The following is an 18,955-nucleotide window of genomic DNA, read 5'->3' on the forward strand; positions in this document are numbered from 1 at the left end:
AGCAACTGCATGGTATCATTAAGAGCTCCAGACAGGAATTGCAATTTGATAAATTTGAGTTGGCTGTCAATGGCGCTGGTAGTAGTAAAACCATGTTTTATGTTTACAACAACACACCCAGCAGGTAGTGTATTATTCATTGTCTTGTTTATCGCCTTAACCCATTCGCTGCCAGAGACGAGTTTATGTCCCACAGGGTGTTTGCTGAGGGCTCTAGGGACGACTATACTCGTCAAAACCGTGGTAACATTCTAGTGTTTATTACTTCATTATTATACATTGTAAAACTGCAGATCTGAACAGCCTATAGTTTGGGGAAGATGCACCGAGACAATAATGTTCAAATAATGTATGTTTGTTGTGTTATGTTGCCGGCAGTACAAAATATTGCATAAGTGGGGGCACCCTCTGAACATATACCAACCAAGGCAAAAAGCTGATGAGAGACCTCATGCTTGGCAAAGGCTATAGAAAGTACTGCCTCATTGCCAGCAACGAATTTACTTGTCCCCTAATGTTGTACTGCCAATTTATTAGACACCATTTCGATGAGTATGTAAGAAAGTATGTTTGTAATTTTGGCACACGGTAAAAAACCTAAAAAAAGATCTGGCAGTCAACTTGTTAAATTTGAGTGGCATTTTCATAAGCCAAATAAAAAAAAATTGTGTCAACTTTCTGACTGACCCAAAATGTTGAAAATCTAGGAGTTTGCTCCTTTTTTTTAACCTAATGTACTTTTTCATGCAGAGCTACTGTATGTAATTGTTTCTTGAAGACATTCAAATTCTTGTGAAGGTTTTATTTTATCTCTCTTCCTTTGATAGTTTGTATGCCAAAAGCAGTGAGGCTGGCCTTGTCATCTGCAGGGTTCCAACTGGCTCCATTATCTGCTCCTACGCCCCACCAGTCATTAACAATAAAGTTATTCTTGCTGTCGAAAAATTCTCTGATCTCCTGAAGACATGAGTGTTGGAATTTATCAACTACAGTAGGCACTGCGCAAGTTTTGTATAAATGATGCATGCTGGTTATGTTTTCACGAATACAGTGTTTTTAATATAACCACTAAGATGAAGACGTCTTAAAGTTTTATAATCTTAAATAGTATTTTTATATGCATTTTAGGTAAATTTTGATGAAAAATTCAATTGAATTACTGATAAAATACAATTTGTAAAAAGATTTTATAGAAATAGATCTGGTTGAAGTAATTTTAAATTAGTATTTTTAAAAGGTGAATTGTGTATTGCTACATATATTAGGTAGGGTCTAAACAATACTGAAATCATCCATATAACTGGCAGTATTAAAAAGTTTATGGTCTGAAATATCTGTTCCTATGTTGTGTTTTATCGTGGTATACATTTATTATTTTGCTTCTTGGTTGAGAAGGTACAGTAATAAGCCAACAATACTGTATATGCAAACAAACATGTTCTTTTATTGAAAACAATAACATATACGATTAGCATCCTGAGCTAAGATAACAAAAAACAGGCAGTGTTAAAAACAATGTTGGAAACCAAACAAATGAAATTTGTAAATACAGTATTGTACTACTGTATTATAACAGTTAAAACATTTGAATATTAACAAAATAAATCTTACAGATATGTCAACTATAAGTCATAATACCTAATCTGTAGTGGTATTCAAATACCCTTTGTTTAATAAGTCATAATGTTAAGGTACCATATCTGAAATATATTGCCTCCACACATAATGAGTCAACACCACCTGTGATCCTTGATCACCCAATGAGAAAATTATATGGAACACAAAGACATAGAAATTTAGGTGATAGCATCAAGATGGAGGGTTTAAGGGGGTAATTGCAATTAGTCTAGGTCTAAAATTCATTGTTTCTTAAAAGTACATGCCTAATACAATAGATGAATAATAAATAAATAGTGTAAAAAAATAGTCAAAGGCAATACCAATTTTAAAACATTAGGCTATTTCATCTGTATCAAAGAAGTTACTTAAAACAAATTTCATTTAAAAAAATTAAAAAATCAAATATAAGGTTACCCTAATGATATCTAATGTGAGGAAATATTATTTTTATAATCTGCTTTTGAAAGTCAAGCAAGTAAAAGCATATGCACTACATTATAAAACAGATGAGAATTGATCTTAAACCCTTAATAAATTGATAAATATTAGAATGAAATCCCCACCTCACCTCTCATCTACTGTATTTTCACTACTGTACAATAATTTACTTTAAACATTTTAATCAGCTGTCTAAATCCTATATCTTGGGCTCTTGAAAATCATGTTAAAATATAAACAGGTAAATTCCCCCCCCCCCAAATACTAAAGAGAGAATTGAAGCATGCACTGTAGTAGTATGGAAAATTTGTAAAAAATATTAAACGTAACCTTGATCATGGTGGCAGATAGGTAGCAATGGAGAAACGTCTTATTTAATAATAATGCCAAACATTTATATAGAGCACATTCTAAATTAAATGATCAAAGGCGCTGAGTGTTTTTACCCCTAGTCACTGGAAAACATGCTATGGCAAACCAGCACAAAATGCAACCTTCTCTGCTTCCTGGGGAGTATACCTAGTCTTGCACTTGTACTCAGCGCACAAAACTAGTACATTCAATGCCACAATATCCTACCAGGTACCCATTTATACTTCTGAGTAGAGAGAGATATACCTACATAAAGTGCCTTGCTCATGGACACAAGCAACTTGCACAGCGAGAATTTTGAACACCTCACCTCAAGGTTGAGATTCCAAGCCACAACTGGTGCGCTACCGCCAGAGACGGATCTAGGTGTGGACACGTCCCTCCAAAAATTACTCGCGCTCCCCAGTTGTCCCACCAAATATAATGGTCAAGTAGTTAAAACTAACCTTATTTTGCGAATTAGTGCCCCTCAACTGATCATCAAGCCCCCTACTTCACCATCGCGCCCTCTATCAGCACCCCCATTTCAAGACTTCTACATACGCCACTGGCCACAGATTCTACATTTCACAAACATGTAAATAATGCACCAATATTATATGGTGTATTCTTCTTGAAACAGAAACTTATACCTGCTTCACATAAGACAAACTTGTTGTCTCCACACAACAGTAACATTGCTGAAAGTTGGACAGTAAAGATAGACTGGATGATAAACTACACTTTATAAATGTACAGATTCTACCTGACAACAAATCATAAAATAAGACAACTCACTATTAACACAAAATTTCAAAGCAAAATATTGCAATATTCTGATTTGTACCTTTTTACTGCCGTGCAGTTTAGAGAAGAGGCAGGACAGGAAGGATGAATTTACGCTTTGAAGACTGGTTATACCGCCAAGCGAAACACCTAGTTATTCAAAACCGAAATATGCAAACAGATTTATGCTATGCTGAATGCTGAGTTTTACAGGCCTCTACGATGTTGCAGATTGTGCATACCATACATACCATATAACATTTTGTCTTGTGTGAATCAGGTATTAGAAATTATTAAAATTATCTCAACTAAATTGGACAAAATGATAGGTTTTTTTGTTGTAAAGATTATATTTGTGTTTATTTTTAGAATTAGCAAACTTGTATCCAAGTAACCCTGATAGAAAGACAAATGATAACATTATAAACAGCAACATAATACAAACATTATATTTACAGATACACATTGTTAAGGTGGAGAAAGAAAGCACCATTATAAAGTCAAGATGACATCACCAATATTAAAACATGCCTCGGATTTAAGATGAAGGAACTTTCACCTACATATGGGTTTTTGGTCAGTAGGGTGATGTACAGATATAACAACAAATGATATCTATCTTTCCATTATACAGTAATGTTTCTATATAACAATATATCTCTATGGTGATAAGAATGTTTCTATGGTGATGTAAAAATATTGCCATGGTGATGATAGTTTTATGATAATGGAGATACATGGTAATAGGAATGTTCATATGACGGTGAAAATATTTTTATGGGACTAAGAATTTACTAATGTGATTTTTTTTTTAAACAGTTTCAAGGTAAAACATATTGAATAAGATCTCCATAGTTACAACAATATTGTGGGATGAAAAAAAAAATGTTTAGAAAATGCTTGCGCTACAACCCTGAAAATGTTGTAAAAACATTATCTACTGACAGCTAGCTTTTATTTTTAAAAAAATTGCCTTTAGCAAAAACAGATATATGACAAAAGCTTTGGGTTATGTTTTGATCAATTGCAGAATTCACAACTTTTGCAATTAATGCTTTCTCAATCTTCTACAACCCTACACACTTGCAAATGGAAAATTTTACAGTTCCAATTTTGTAGCATGAATAAACCAAGATTTGGTAATTTTTTGGTAAATATATTCATAAATATTTTACTACCTTTAAAAAAAATTCTCCCATTATAGCGGATATCTGGTGGAGTTTCAAGTATATGGTGAGGTTATTTATATACTAGCAGGGAAGAGGGATAGATTACTACCAAGCTAAATGCATTACCATAAAAAATTAGCAAAATTTTATCAAACAAATAAAATGCTAAATAATAATCTAGCTGTACCATTAATCTATTATACAAATTGTTACCAAGAATGGTGTGTGGTTCCAACTCATAAATAAACTCCATTTACCAGACCTTGGTTCCTGGTATCTGTGGTCATATGACTGTTTACCAAACTATGGTTCCTAGCATTGGTTTGGTTCATGGAATCAATAGAAAGACTGTTTGCTAATTCTTGGTTCCTGGTTTCCGTTGTTAAACCGTTCTTCTTAGAGTCTATAGATAGACCATTTTTAATAATGCCCTTTGCATTGGTAATTAACTTCTTACTGAAGCCATTTTCTTGCGTATGTTGCGGTCGTTCGCCTTTTGGGGAGCTAGACAATTGCTCTACAATGTAACTAGCTAACAGCTGCAGAATATTTGGGACACCTTCATAACCTAGTTTCAAGAAGAAATGAAAATCAAAATTAGTACATTAAAAGCATTTACGAATAGACTTGAAGTGCTGGGACCCCAATTCCAAGTCATGGGAAACCTGAAAATTGGGACGGCTTCCCGCACTCCTGTAAGCAATAAAGAAGTTCCTGGAAAACAACGAATCTCCCGCAAATTCATGATATTTGCATGTTTTTATACTCTAATAACAATTATCTCCCGGTAGTCTGTGCCCATGGGTATCTCCATGCATAAAATAAAATTAGGTGAAATAAGACAGTTCCAATCTCCCATTGAAATGAACATAATACCCTGTTACAAATATCTATCTTCTCGCTATTTATGTGATGTTTAACTTATCATGTATATTATGATAATATTGTATTTTAATATGTCAATTTTTGTCTGTGTATAGTTGGCTGTGATGAATCCCATACTCTCGTTATGTTAGAATTTTTGAGTGTAAGAACAAACTTTAAATTTTGTTTAGTTGAACAATGAATGAAGAAAAAATACTTACTTGGGAATGCATTAACATCAATGATATAATGAACACCTGTCTCGTTTTCAATGATGATATCGATGCCGATGAGGGTGCTATTTAATTGACTACATATCTTCTCTACCAGTTTGTTTATTGTCTTCTCACAAGGTGCTATACCAGAAGAATTACGATCACTAGCATCAAGCTAAAATCAGATGAAACACGGTGGCTTAATAAGAAAAATATGCTGCAAAATATCAGTAATTTTTGGAGGGGTGTGCGTCCACTGGTATCGTATGTTAATTAACGCTTGTAAAGTGGCCTTTTTAGGCAGTACAGTATACAAGTATTTTGGGTTCCTCTTTGATAAAAAAAAAAAAAAGCAAATTATTTTTGATGGAGAAAAAAATCCTAACCCAATATTGCAAGATCGTGGGTAGGTTAGGGTTGGGCAACAAAAGTTTATTTTTGCTTAGTCTAAAATCAATAACCCTGGTGAGGCTGGTGAAAAATTGGCCAATAACAAAAACCTGCTTCCAAAAGGAAGCTTACCTTGTTAAGAAAAGACGCAGAGTCTGGTTTTGACACATCATGGCTATTAAAAAAGATTGTTTCTAAGGTTGAGTCTGGAAATTAAAGAAAAAAAAAACCAAAAGATCTTTACAACATTGTTCAAGAATCATATTTATCAATACAAGATTTAGCAACAACATCAATCAATCAAACTAAAGATAATATAAATTAACACTACCCTCATGAGCAATATTTTTTTAAAGCATTCTACCCTCTGTTAATATTATTGTTAAGTGTGCCCCAAATCGGAATCAATAAGAATTAATTAAATATAAGTTCCATGCTCTATTACTTCAATTAAACTTGTTGTGACTGGATGCTATTTTCCTTGTGCTATTCTAATTTGTTTAGTTGTTTTTGTTACACTGCATTATATTTGGACAGTTTGCTGTATTTACACTACATTTTATGTTTATATCAGGTTGATTTTACTATCAAAATTCAGCCTTTAACAGAAATGTTATATTTATTTATACATTGGCAAGGAAAATTAATGTGATTGAAGACCAAATGATGCTTGCCAACTTTGTCAATAGAAAGTCAATTCCAGTAAATGACATAAAATTCTAATGCTTGTAATTTGGAGAGTATGAATTTTATATTAAAAACTAATTTTCCGGTTTTGGTCACTGATTATGGTTAGGGCATGTCATATACTAAAATAATTAATTTTAATATATTGAAACAGACCATTATAATTTACATAATTGAGAGGAACTTCACACTCGGCCATACTTTATTTTCATTACGTTCCTAACAGAGTCTGTTGACAGTCTGCAGGCGTTAGTAATTCAATGAGGTCAAATATTGATTTGTGAATTTTTAATACTTAATTCCTGTGCACCATTGTAATGAACTCAACAATGACCACTCTAGCATCACAATTGACAATAACATGTGACAATTTATTAGACCTAATTCTCATAGCATTTGCTATCATTGCAATGTATATATTACTTAGGGCCATTTATTGTGCCATACTTACCTGAAATAATTTTCTTATTGTCAGAGTAAACAGGGTAAATAAACAACTCATGTTGGCTTTAGTAGCACTAAATTTATTTTTTAACTCTAGAATATTCAAAATATCATAAATATTTAAGGTTTGACCCACTGTGTCTTCATGATATAATTTCTTGAAAAGAATATGTGGTGTGATGACAGAATGAGTATTGTTGTATGCCAGGTCAATTTGAGATATTCCAAAAAATATATATGAAGTGATGTTTTGACAAAAATTGGGTTTCAATGTTTCTGATAAATTTAATATGTGTATTTTTTGATAAAAAATGTTTTGAGGTGATTTGCATTAGTTTAAATATTTTTAAGGCATATTTTGTAATGCTTTTTTTCAGAATTGATAGAAGAACCAAACAAAAATGTATCAGTTGTTTTGTTTTCTCTAAAGTATGTTTTTAGATATCTGAATTTGAAAATTTGAAAAAAAAAATTCTAATGAGGAAAGATATTTTATTTAGCTCAATACCAACCTTTATCAGAAAAGTTTTTTAGAGAGGGTCGCTGTACAATGAAGTGTTTATCACCCAGGATAAATATTTTGTGTAGAACTGCATTGTGATTGATGAATGTTTGAGCAACACAAGGTGGATTTACGTCTTTTAGACCAGATTCATTGAATATTATAGACATCTGTAAGAAAAGCAACATTAATCATTTATTAATTATATTTGAAGCATTGCATGTTTACTCAACTTACATTACAACAGGAATTTTGAGCAGTTCTGTTGTATATTTACTTTGTAAAATTTATTTATACTCACAGGCAAGAGATTGCTAATAACAAATATGTGAGGTCTGTCCACAAAATGAGTCTCATGGTTAGAAATTCAAAAATTGAGTTTATGTTATAGTTAGGTAGATCACATTATAAGCTTTCATTTGGTCTATGAATGGCTTCCCTACTATAAGTAAATCCAGAGATGTGAGCATTTAAAGTTTAGGTGTATAAGAACCACGTTTTGAGAAAATCAGCCTCAAAGATAAACTAACCTGTACAAGACAAACCATCAATATGTTCTTTCTAGGGTTACTTCAAAGAAGTATTCTTAATTATTTATTTTAGTAACTGAATAATTACGAATACAAAAATATAAGCAATTAATTTAGTTTGTGCGCATACAAAATTGCGTACTTATTTTGTTATTCCCCAACTAAATCCAAGTTCCTACTACTGGGTCAGAAACTATTGGTCGCCACAATTTAACTGAGATATAAGTCAGTACTCTATTTTTGTAAATACTGTATAGCAATTATGCTAAGAATTAAAATGGAGTGTAATTGTGAGGGTAGGGTAATTATGGTATGGTTAAATGGTATTTGGTAAATCCCACTTTTTTTTTTGTTAAAATGTTGACTTTTTAAATAAAAAATACTTGCAAATACACCATAAACCTCCAAACATGAACCTCATTCAAACCCTGTTAATATGATTGTAGGACTCTTAAAAATAATTGACGTTCATATCAATCCATTGTTTGTGGGGGTTTACTAGTACCCACAAACAATGGATTGTTTGTGGGGGTTTACTAATACCCAGACTGAATTTCTGAAAAATTGTGATTTTGCTTCTGTGAAACAATATTGTTTTATAATAATTAATGTAATAATAATAATAATAATTTAATAATAACAATAATAATAATAATAATAATAATAAATAATAATAGTAATAATAATAGTAATAATAATAGTAATAATAATAATTATCATTATAATAATTTTATTCTATTGCTATTATTATTTTTGTTTTTAAGTTGTTAATAATCATTATTAGTATTATTATAATTATTATTTTTTTTTAATTTACTAAGATGTTACTATTATTTAACTGCAAAAAAGGAAATCTAAATAGCAATTTAATTGATGTTTTATTTTAAAAAAAAATATTATTATTAATTTTTATTAAGTTATTTCTATTTCTAAGTGCAAAAAAGCAAAATAGAAATGGCAATTTACTTGATAAAAAAATGAATGAGAGCAGCACTTTTAAGGCTAATAGAATAAAATTTATTCTCGAGTTTTCATCCACACAGTGCAAGTTTATTTCTTGGTTTTTATAAATACTGTAGTTTATAGATTTGATATATTATTTATATTATTTATTTCACATCTGATTAGATGCGATTGCTTTTTCTTATGTAATGACTTTAACATGTTTTATGCTATTTCCCACAGTTTCTTATCATGGGTCTTTTGTTCTTTTAATTTTGTTTATTAGGATTGATTATTTCTGGCAGACTAGCCATAGTGCTTTATCCAACACATTTGCATACTCTGTTGTTATAGGACCTCCCCTATTATCTCTATTGTATATTATAGCTGTTTTTTTTTATCTCATTTATACAGTCTCCTGAAGAAGTCCACTGTGTGGATGAAAGCTCGAGAACAAATTTTGTTCTGTTAGTCTTAAAAATGCTGCTCTCATTCATTTTATCTTGTTGTACATAAGACTAACGCGGCTACTCTTTTTATTCATCATGAACTTACTTGATCTTAGTTAGATTCTTTATAAAAATTGAATTATTTCAGTTTAAAAATACAAAAAAAAAAGCAGTTTTTATACAGAATTTTAATATTGGGGGCCATTTTTACCTACTTGTCATTAGGGGCCATTTTTACCGGGGCCATTTTTTCCGGGGCCATTTTTTCTGGGGCCATTATTTCCTGGGCCATTTTTTCCGGGGCCATTCTTACCGTACACCGCATTATTCACAAAAATCAGCTACTGTACCTTATACTGCCCACAGCACTCTAATCTAAGAAGTCAAAATAATCCTATATCTTATATAACACTTTTAATAGTCAGAAACAGTCTGCTATTTAATATGCTGGTATGTAATTAAACTTGAAAATGCAGGCAAATTGGTGCATATAATAATTATCAACATAAAAAAGGTCATAATGCGTAAGTCATTAATTCCTTGCTTACCAAAAGGAAACCTAACACCAGCATCCCGTAACAGCGTAAGATTCGTATCCAAATCATCTTTAGTTAATTCAACAAAAGTTGGCGTTTCAACATCTGGCGAAGAAGAGTTTAAAAACAGTATTATAAACATAAAATTTTATTATCCATATAAATGAATTTGTAAAACAATATTAAGGGGTCGTTCACAATTGTCAACATTTTCGCAAGTGTAAAATCAGTACTCTTTTTCAACACCCACCTCTAAAAGCGTACATAAAAAATATTGATTTTGCAAAACCATTCTCCATTCAAAGTAACGTACTTGGTTGAATAAAAGTTTTTTTATATCCTGGTTGCATTATAATTGGTCATAAAAAGAAATTATTTTTAATATTTCAGGTTATTTTAAATCAACTATTTTCATGCATATATTAAAGTGTACAAAATGTTCTAACCCACCCCCGCCTCCGCCCCGCGTACTGTTTGTACACTTGTAAAAATTTTGATAATTGTGAACGACCCGTGAAAGTAACCGTACCCTGTAAGCAGCCAAGGGTCTGCTGAAGAATGCTGTATGTGCTAGGCCGGTCAATGAGCTGTACGACGCTATCAAGCGGGTCAAGCACAAGTACTGAGGGGTGACGGGATGTGTAAGCCTACAAAGCAAGGGGGAAAAAAGAGAAACAAGATTTTTTTTACCTTTTGGTTTTTAAAAAACTGATTAATATTCAATTACTGATCATTTTTCCCACAAATCAAGTAAAAATACAAAAAAAAAATACAACCAAATTAGAGTAGATTCATATTTACAGAATGCAATGTGGATCTTTTGATCATCATAAAATCTCTACATTCTTTCTGAAGCTTCGAACTTGTATTCGATCTTAATTTAATGACAAATAGTACAGTATAGTTTATCTATGTATGAGAACTAACAGTGGTGGTCGTACAATACAATGTATTGAAGTGCAGTTATAAAATACTGCAATACTTGAGATAGTACTTATTACTTTAAAGTCAGGCTCCAGAGGGAAAACAAATTTGTTGGTATGTTGTGCAACTGATTTTTCTAACAGACGAAAAGCTGTTTCACGAAAAAACTTAGGAACAGTTAATGAGATAGATTTTTTAAATATTTATAAACTGGTTGAAAAAGGGTGGTTATGCCCCTTCTCCCCCCACCCACCCCTTTTTAAATATTCAAAAATCTATCTCATTAACCGTTTTTCACCAAACACACTTTTAGTGTCTTAGAAAACCAGTTCAAAAATAAATAACATAAGGTCATTAGTTGTGATGGACTATAGTACCGTAATTGTTCACATAAAGCTAAAGCATTGTTACCCTTGCTGTCTCTTAAAAAGATTTGTGAAGGCTAAGTTTCCTGAAGAGTAGAAGCATGGTAGAAGTAAGCTAATATCTGTATTATTCACAAGATAGAAGGAAGCTCTTGTAAGCTCATTACAGTACTACTGTAATTACCATGTTATCTCCAAAACACTGTACTTTTCACTCATTTTTACTAGGCTAAGTAGCTTACAGTATGGCTTTATATTGAAACCAAACCAAAACCAAAGTTTTTTCAATTTTTTCTTCCTCAGGAGCCTGGCTTTAATATTAGTGCTCAGAAGTCTGATCACTTGGCTCAAGGATAGACTGCAAGAATGTGTGCTAAGTTTAGAGAATTAGTTCTCAATATCCAGGGGTCTGTAAAAGGTCAAGGGTTTAGCAGTGGGTTCAGAAAAATGTATGACAAGGTCAGTAACAAACAGAAATAGTTCACATTCAAACTTTACCAACTTATTTGAAATTGACTAGGCACATTTTTTTTCTATGAAATGAGATATTTTTCATAAACAGGGATGTGTTTTTGAGGTATGGAGTAAGGAAAATTACTTAATTTAATGCTAACAAGACTAAAGAAATGATTTTCAAATTAAAAAAAATATAATAGAAACTCAAGGTTATTAAAAATGCCTCCAGATTTAGATAAAAAACACAATTTGATAAAAAAAAATGCAATTGAAAAGTACTGTGCATATTGTATTGGTATATATAATGAATTGGAACTGCATTGTTAATTCCATTGACAACCATATCAGATGTGCAATTGCTTCAGGAAACCATTTAAAACAGAGGGGGCCCAGGAATGGATTTTACAAATGGAGATTCCAGAGACGACCACCTCAGCGCCACAATGGTCGGCGGCTAAGGTCACAACATTTTTACGGCATAAATACCAAAAAATACAAAAACAAGCAGAAGTTATTTGTTTATAATACAGTACCTGTACTCAACAATACAAACTACCTACTCTATAAATATTGCAATGTTTATATTAAAACTTGGTGTTTGTATGTAAATACGGAAATAAAGACAGTTCTTTAAAGTAGGAAGATATTATAGCTGATGATATGTTTTATACATTAATGTTAACTTAATTTGTTTTCTATCATTTTACATACATCTCCAGTGCAATCCATACGTTCCTGAACCTACCCACTGGATAATCTCTCCTGTTGTTAGATGACAGTGCAGTCTCAGGCCATCTTCCAAATCTAAACATAAAATACATTTGATCTTCTTTAAAAAGATCAAATGTATTTTACATATACTAGAGTAAGTTTTGTTATCATTGTGACTATTTAAATTATTTGTATCTGTTTATTTGTATCTGTTTTTTGTTTCCATTCTGTAAGTGGCGAGACACCCGCTGTTGAATGCGAATTGAAATAAAATAAATAACATAAGGTTATTAGTTGTGATGGACTATAGTACCGTAATTGTTCACATAAAGCTAAAGCACTGTTTCCCTTGCTGTCTCTTAAAAAGATTTGTGACGGCTAAGTTTCCTGAAGAGTAGAAGCATGGTAGAAGTAAGCTAATATCTGTATTATTCACAAGATAGAAGGAAGCTCTTGTAAGCTCATTACAGTACTACTGTAATTGCCATGTTGTCTCCAAAATACTGTACTTTTCACTCATTTTTACTAGGCTAAGTAGCTAACAGGATGGCTTTATATTGAAACCAAACCAAAACCAAAGTTCAGTCCTTTAGGGTCCGCGCAAGGCCCTGACCGCAGAGCCTCACTGCTGTACTTGTTCTTGTCTTTGTTACCAAAACTTTAAAAGCGTCCAGCATCGCCAGTTTTGAACAGACGTGCAAGAAATTTTGTACACATAAACTAGAGGTGATTTCCAACAAACAAGCTAGAGGTGATATCCCACAAACATTCGCCGCCCTTTTTTTAAGTTGGACCAACAGAGGTTTCAGCAAGGGCTGTACATTACTGCCATTACACTAATAGGGCACGTCGCATGGATGGCGCGGTCAGTTGGGGATGTGTTCTAAAGAACTTAAGGATCGCATATTGATATTCAATTTTTTTTTTTTTAAGAAATTAATTTTTTTTCAATTTTAAGATATTTTAACTTTGTAGAAATGAACATTCTAAAGAATAATTTTTTTGTACAAATAAACATCCTAATTATTAAAAAATATCTATCTTATTAGCTCAGCCAAAAAACCCTAATATAATAACTTGCGCCTATACGGTACTTAAACATGGAGGAACGCGCAGACCGGTGAGTGGTCACTCTTGTTCAATCAGCAATCAATTTTAAGCTCTTAAGCTGGGCACCTTGTGCCCGACGGTCGTCAGCCGACGCGTTTCTATGGAAAAGGCAATACAACGACACGTGTGCAACAGATCATTTTTAGTGACGATCCCTTCAGACTATCACCAGTCTCAGGCATTGGTGGAAATAATTCTAATGTATATTAATTTTGCACAAAACCAAATCATCTGAGTGACAAAGAAATGTCAAATTCTAAATCAGAAAATTTACCTCCCAATTACGCATAGCGGCAGCTGCATCTTCATCGCCATCTTCTGCTAGAACTAATATGTCTGTTGCCTTGTGCAGGATCACATCAAAGGGTCCTTGTTCCTCTAAATCATGTTCCAAAGAAATCTGGAAAAAAAAAATTCAAGAAGATGAGTAAGAATAAGAATATACTATTTAAAAGATTAACACCAAATATCTGATTGTCACTGGGAACACTACACAAAGTCGATGCACTGTTTTCATTTTTAAGAGAAAGGCATTATTTTTTTTTTCAATGTGTTAGCTCTGTGTGCTTGGAAGTTAGAGCACTGCTAGATTAAACTTGCTTTAAAAGTACCGCTACAATTGTATGGGCACAATTAGTCCACACAATTTGTCCACATACAGTATTATCTCTATTAAGGCTGTAATAGAGTCATTTCTGGTATTTTTGACTTTCATGGTTTTAATATGGTTTTCTTTATGTTTTTATGTATTTTATGATTGTTTACTTCGTACTCTGCATGTTGGCCTTGAAAAAAATAAAACCTTGTGCAACCATGTGGTGCAACACACACAAACAAAATCAACTGTAGCCCATTAGAGCTTTTCACATCTCAATGTCATCAAAATAGAATTAACCTTCAGGGACTCTAAAAACCAGTCTTCTCATGGCCCTATTATAGGCAAATAATAAATATTGTACAACATTAAGGCTATGTTCACACACACGGCGTAAGACTGGCGTGGCTTACGCCAGGCGTATGCTAGTCCACGGATTAAAATTCCAAAGTGTTCACACAAACGGCGTTCGTTAAACTAGCAGTAATATAGGCCTATGTGGAGTGGAATAGTTTTCAGTTTTAAAAAATGTACGGTACGTGTTAACAGTAGTAAAATTAACAGTGCATCATGAAAACTTTTAAATCTGTGAATTGTTCGAATTGAACTTATATGATTATTGTATTTTAAATGAACAATTTTACTTTTGATTTTTCCCTTCTTCTTCCAGATTAGTGCAAACTTCAGTTTTGAAGGCTATAGCACTTTGGTTTCAGCTAGCATTGTTGATGTTGCATGTTTTATTAGACAGTCTAAATGGTTAAAATATCTTACAAAACACAATCAATAAATCATATACATTATAACTAAGTAAAATGCAATAAAAAAGGAACCCCTTTACCATTTCATTTATAGAGAGCACAGAAAAGAGACCAAAGTAGCTAATATATTGTAATCGTGATTGGTCAATCTCTTGAAATGAGGTCAAATCATTCAAGCATCACTGGCGTTAGCTCAGTGGCGTTAGCTAATCTGGGGTCTGCAGGTAGCGTTAATAACGCCAAGGACGTGGCGTAGTGAGTGGCTTTAACAACGCCACCGCCTAGTTCACACACAAAGGCGTACGCTACGCCAGGCTTAAGCCAGCCTTACGCCGTGTGTGTGAACATAGCCTTAGTGTACAAGTAGTAAGGCAAGACATTTTTATACGTTGCTTCGCAAACTGTGAGCCACCACGAAAAAATGGAGGTTTCAGAAAAAAATAAGGTTTTTCTTTATATGAGTGGGGGAGGGGGTTGGGGGTGAAAGGAAAAGGAAAAATACTGCTATATATTTTATTAAATCTATTCATCAAAAATCTTATTACAAAACATAGAGTACAAACAAAAATATCCATAATTAACTCACATTAAATTTGAAAACATTTGATTCAATGGAGGACCTAGGAGGGTGAATAGGGTGGCTAGCCACCCCCTTCGGTTACCATGAAAAAAAATTGGTCACTCGTCTTGTGTGCTGTGCTTCTTGTGTATACATAAGTTACTAATCCTAAATCCGCCACTGTGATTTTTCATTGTCATAGGATTTAAGCCGTTTTGACATAGTAAAATAAATTATAATTATTTATACTCCAATCTTGTCTGATGATAACAGTCAATCAGAATGACAATTTAATTTGTTAAAAGCTAAAAGAAAACCTTCAACTACCATTCAATTTAAGGTAATAATCCTCGGAATAATGTATTTTACAGAGTTTGTATGAAAGTCAATTTTATTTTATTTTTAACAATCCACCAGATTAGGGTTTATTAAATTGTTGTTATTTTCATGATTCTGGAGCCCCAGGGAAAAATAAATTAATTATGAATATGATGCATCAGATAATCTGCCATATCTGCTTAGTATATGTTGGTAGATGTCACGGCCAAATGATGTTGAGTACCATTAAGGTAAATTACTATCAAAAAATGAATATCAATTTCTAAAAAAAATTATGAATTTTATACAAAATTTAAAAATGATCACTCACCAATTTTGCTTCAGCATCGACACCTTCTAACCTGCAAGAAAAAATATAATATAATCTCATACAGTAATTATAATACATTTTTTTAAGCATGCGCAAAAATGTAAAATATCTTTTAATTAGCTGTACAGGGGTGATGCCTTTAATCCTAAAACAAACGTCTATTAGGTATTTTTATATTAATCGTTTAGTTCCTCTTTCATAGCATTCATTAAAATAGATTTTTTGTTTTCCCGCTTAAGAGTGCGATTTTGAAATATCAAATTAAAATTTCAGTTGGAATGTTTGATCAAAAAGAAAGCCTATGCTAGTAATTGATATGGATTCAATGCAAAATGATAGTCAAGTGATAGTCAGTGAACGGTAGTCAAGAAAATGATTGTTTTTTTTTTTTTCATTCTTCCACAAACAAATGAATAAAATTATGGAATAGAAGCATATAAAGCATTAATCAATAATTGGTTGAGTCTTACATATCGGTATCCACCAACAATAGATGCTCATGAATAATAATAGTCCTAATTGCGGTCAACAGCCTATAATTTAGCAAATTTTATGGTTACATGCTGTTATCATCTTATTGTCTTCATTTTCACATTAAAAAAAAATTAATAATTTGTAGTTCGTTACGTGCAGCATAAACTGATGTAAATATGTTGGAACACTGCTTATTTTAATTTCAAATGTTCATATCATTTCATCATTGCACTTCACTAAGTTGAAATTGTAAAGATGCCCTTGTGACAGCAAGAATTTATGCAACAAAACCACAAAAATCCAACACACTGTGCAACATTGTGTAGCCCTACAAAAAACCTTAAATAGAACTGAAAAGGAAATGGCAGGAGTTTTATGGCTGGGGAGACAAGATCATCGACCTGAAAATAATTATACAAAAAAAATATACATAAAAAATCAATAAAACCTTTGCGTGAACTGCCAAAATTGAAAAATGGAATTTCTGCAAATTAATTAGGCCCTAAGAAGGGCCTAACCCTAATAATAATAAGTTAAAGAATGAATTGAAATGTTTCGCCCTAGGGCGGCCTTACTTTATTTACCCTACACATTACTTTACCCTACACTAACTACCCAATTCCCAGGGTTTATATACTACAGGTAGGAGTATTCGGGAATTATGAATAAACTCTACGTAGACCTATCACAATACTGTACATGTAACAACGCCACCACATGAGCTGATTCAGTTCATCCCAACGCCTTCTGTAATCTGTATAGCCTCGATAAACTTATAAACTAGGGCCTAGGCTAGGCCTAGCTAGCTACCACCACCAGCTTCAGAAACAGCATGCCTTCCTTACCTACAAAGCTCTGCTACTTGATTCAAATCGATCTTCTTCCGTTTTTTCTCACTCATCCAATATCCTATTCGCTTCATATTCTGTGATGGCCTTACACGAAATTACTGTACACAAGTTGGATCATAGAGTCCCAGCTAAGCCGGGCCTAGGCTAGACAAACGAAATCAAAAGAAGGAGACGTGGGTAGACGACGCCCTTCGTTTGTTGCTCGCTGATAGGGAGAAACAACAAACGTCCGTGTGTTTTCGATTGATATTCGTCGTGCGCCCTCTCATATTCAAATAAAAGTTTAATAGGAGCTTGAGCTTGAGAACTAATTTAAACAGTGTCAGTAGGCCTATGTTAGTGCGATAAATTACATTAAAAAAAAGACTTATAATAATATTATTACAGTAGAACCCCTCCTTCGGGCAGGCCTTTGGGACACCCCTGTTCAGGGGACGGGGATTTCCTTTTCTTATATATTTTCGTATACCGTTCATATAGGCTAATCTATACCATCATGCACCCTAAATTCTAAATCTTTACTCTATACATGCTCATTTGGGACATCCAGCTCAATATTTAAAAAAAAAGAAAATAGTTGGTCATTATCAATGCATCATAAAATAATAATGGGAAAATGTAATAATGTTGTTTTAATTACATTTCAGCTGATATATTATTAAAAGATGAATTGTATACTGCATTGCAAATTATTGCTATAAATTAGTTCAAATTCTACTGGAATAAAAAATTATAAAGAATGTATGTCATTTTTGTTGTATGAAAGCGTATCAGAAACACCTAGGCCTATTAAGGGGACAATTTCACGTTTATGGTCACAGTGTCACCCTATTAGGGGACACTTTTTTAGTCCAAACGTGTCACAAGGTGTTCTACTGTACTTAGAACTTCAATGCTAGGCCTTAGCCTATATCAATTTTTACATATTATTATTTCATTTTTCATACATTCCTAATATAAATAAAATTCTGTTCTATAAATAACCATTTCATGGGACTCAATACTGTCAAACTGGAGTCGTCAATAAACTGTCAAACTGGAGTCTTCAATAATCTGTCAGACTGGAGTCGTCAATAATCTGTCAAACGTTTAAATTTAGAAATTGTAAATGTGCCCTGTCTGATACAACTCACTGGCTGCATGCATTGTTGACCATCAGTCCACACAGGACAATAGGCTCAATTGGGTATTTTATTTGCTGATGTAACAATTTCGGAATAAAGTGTGTAGGCCGGTAGTATAATAATAATATTGCATCATTATTTATCATTTTTAAAGGCTTTATGCGTTAGGCTATGGTTAAAAATAGGCTGTTATTAAGGGGAAAATATTGTGGAAAAAAATAATTAAAAAGGATATAAGCCTACAATTATTAACAAAATGTATCAACTGAATGAGGGATGGAGAAATACAAATTTTGAGTTACAGAAAAGTTGAAGTACTAACTTGTTTATTACCTTGTTAAAATGAGTGGTTGCGACAAGGCAATATACCTTTCCGGAGTGTCAATCAAACTTAACAACTGACTAATCAGAACAGCGCTAGGAATACGCGCGCGTCTTACAAACACACGTGTT

The 18,955-nt window shown here is 32.8% G+C and overlaps 1 protein-coding gene and 1 long non-coding RNA gene across 2 annotated transcripts; one reads left to right on the forward strand and one right to left on the reverse strand.

Moving 5' to 3' along the window:
- LOC117125362 lies at window positions 1-1,513 on the forward strand. Its single transcript, XR_004448109.1, has 2 exons — window positions 1-124; window positions 828-1,513. It is a non-coding gene; the product is annotated as an uncharacterized LOC117125362 (long non-coding RNA).
- Window positions 1,514-1,676: 163 nt separating this feature from the next.
- On the reverse strand, window positions 1,677-17,623 carry LOC117125371 (inositol-tetrakisphosphate 1-kinase-like). Its single transcript, XM_033271862.1, has 10 exons — window positions 17,373-17,623; window positions 16,054-16,084; window positions 13,764-13,889; window positions 10,453-10,570; window positions 9,936-10,028; window positions 9,494-9,498; window positions 7,477-7,636; window positions 5,966-6,039; window positions 5,450-5,618; window positions 1,677-4,932 (listed from the first exon to the last, which is right to left on the reverse strand). The coding sequence occupies exons 1-10, from the start codon at window positions 17,447-17,449 to the stop codon at window positions 4,601-4,603; spliced, it is 1,185 nt and encodes a 394-aa protein (XP_033127753.1). The 5' UTR covers window positions 17,450-17,623; the 3' UTR covers window positions 1,677-4,600.
- Window positions 17,624-18,955: the final 1,332 nt, after the last annotated feature.

The sequence above is a fragment of the Anneissia japonica genome, unplaced genomic scaffold (assembly GCF_011630105.1).
Source record: "Anneissia japonica isolate Jap-2015-1 unplaced genomic scaffold, ASM1163010v1 scaffold2003_len1103335_cov173, whole genome shotgun sequence".
NCBI lineage: Eukaryota > Metazoa > Echinodermata > Crinoidea > Comatulida > Comatulidae > Anneissia > Anneissia japonica.

Coding starts and splice junctions, on each gene's coding strand:
- LOC117125371 (XM_033271862.1), bottom strand. CDS start 17,449: ATGAAGCGAATAGGATATTGGATGAGTGAGAAAAAACGGAAGAAGATC. Junction 13,890..16,053: donor TCGATGCTGAAGCAAAATTG/GTGAGTGATCAT, acceptor TTTTTTTTCCAG/ATTTCTTTGGAACATGATTT. Junction 6,040..7,476: donor AAAAAACTTTTCTGATAAAG/GTTGGTATTGAG, acceptor TTTAATTTCCAG/ACTCAACCTTAGAAACAATC.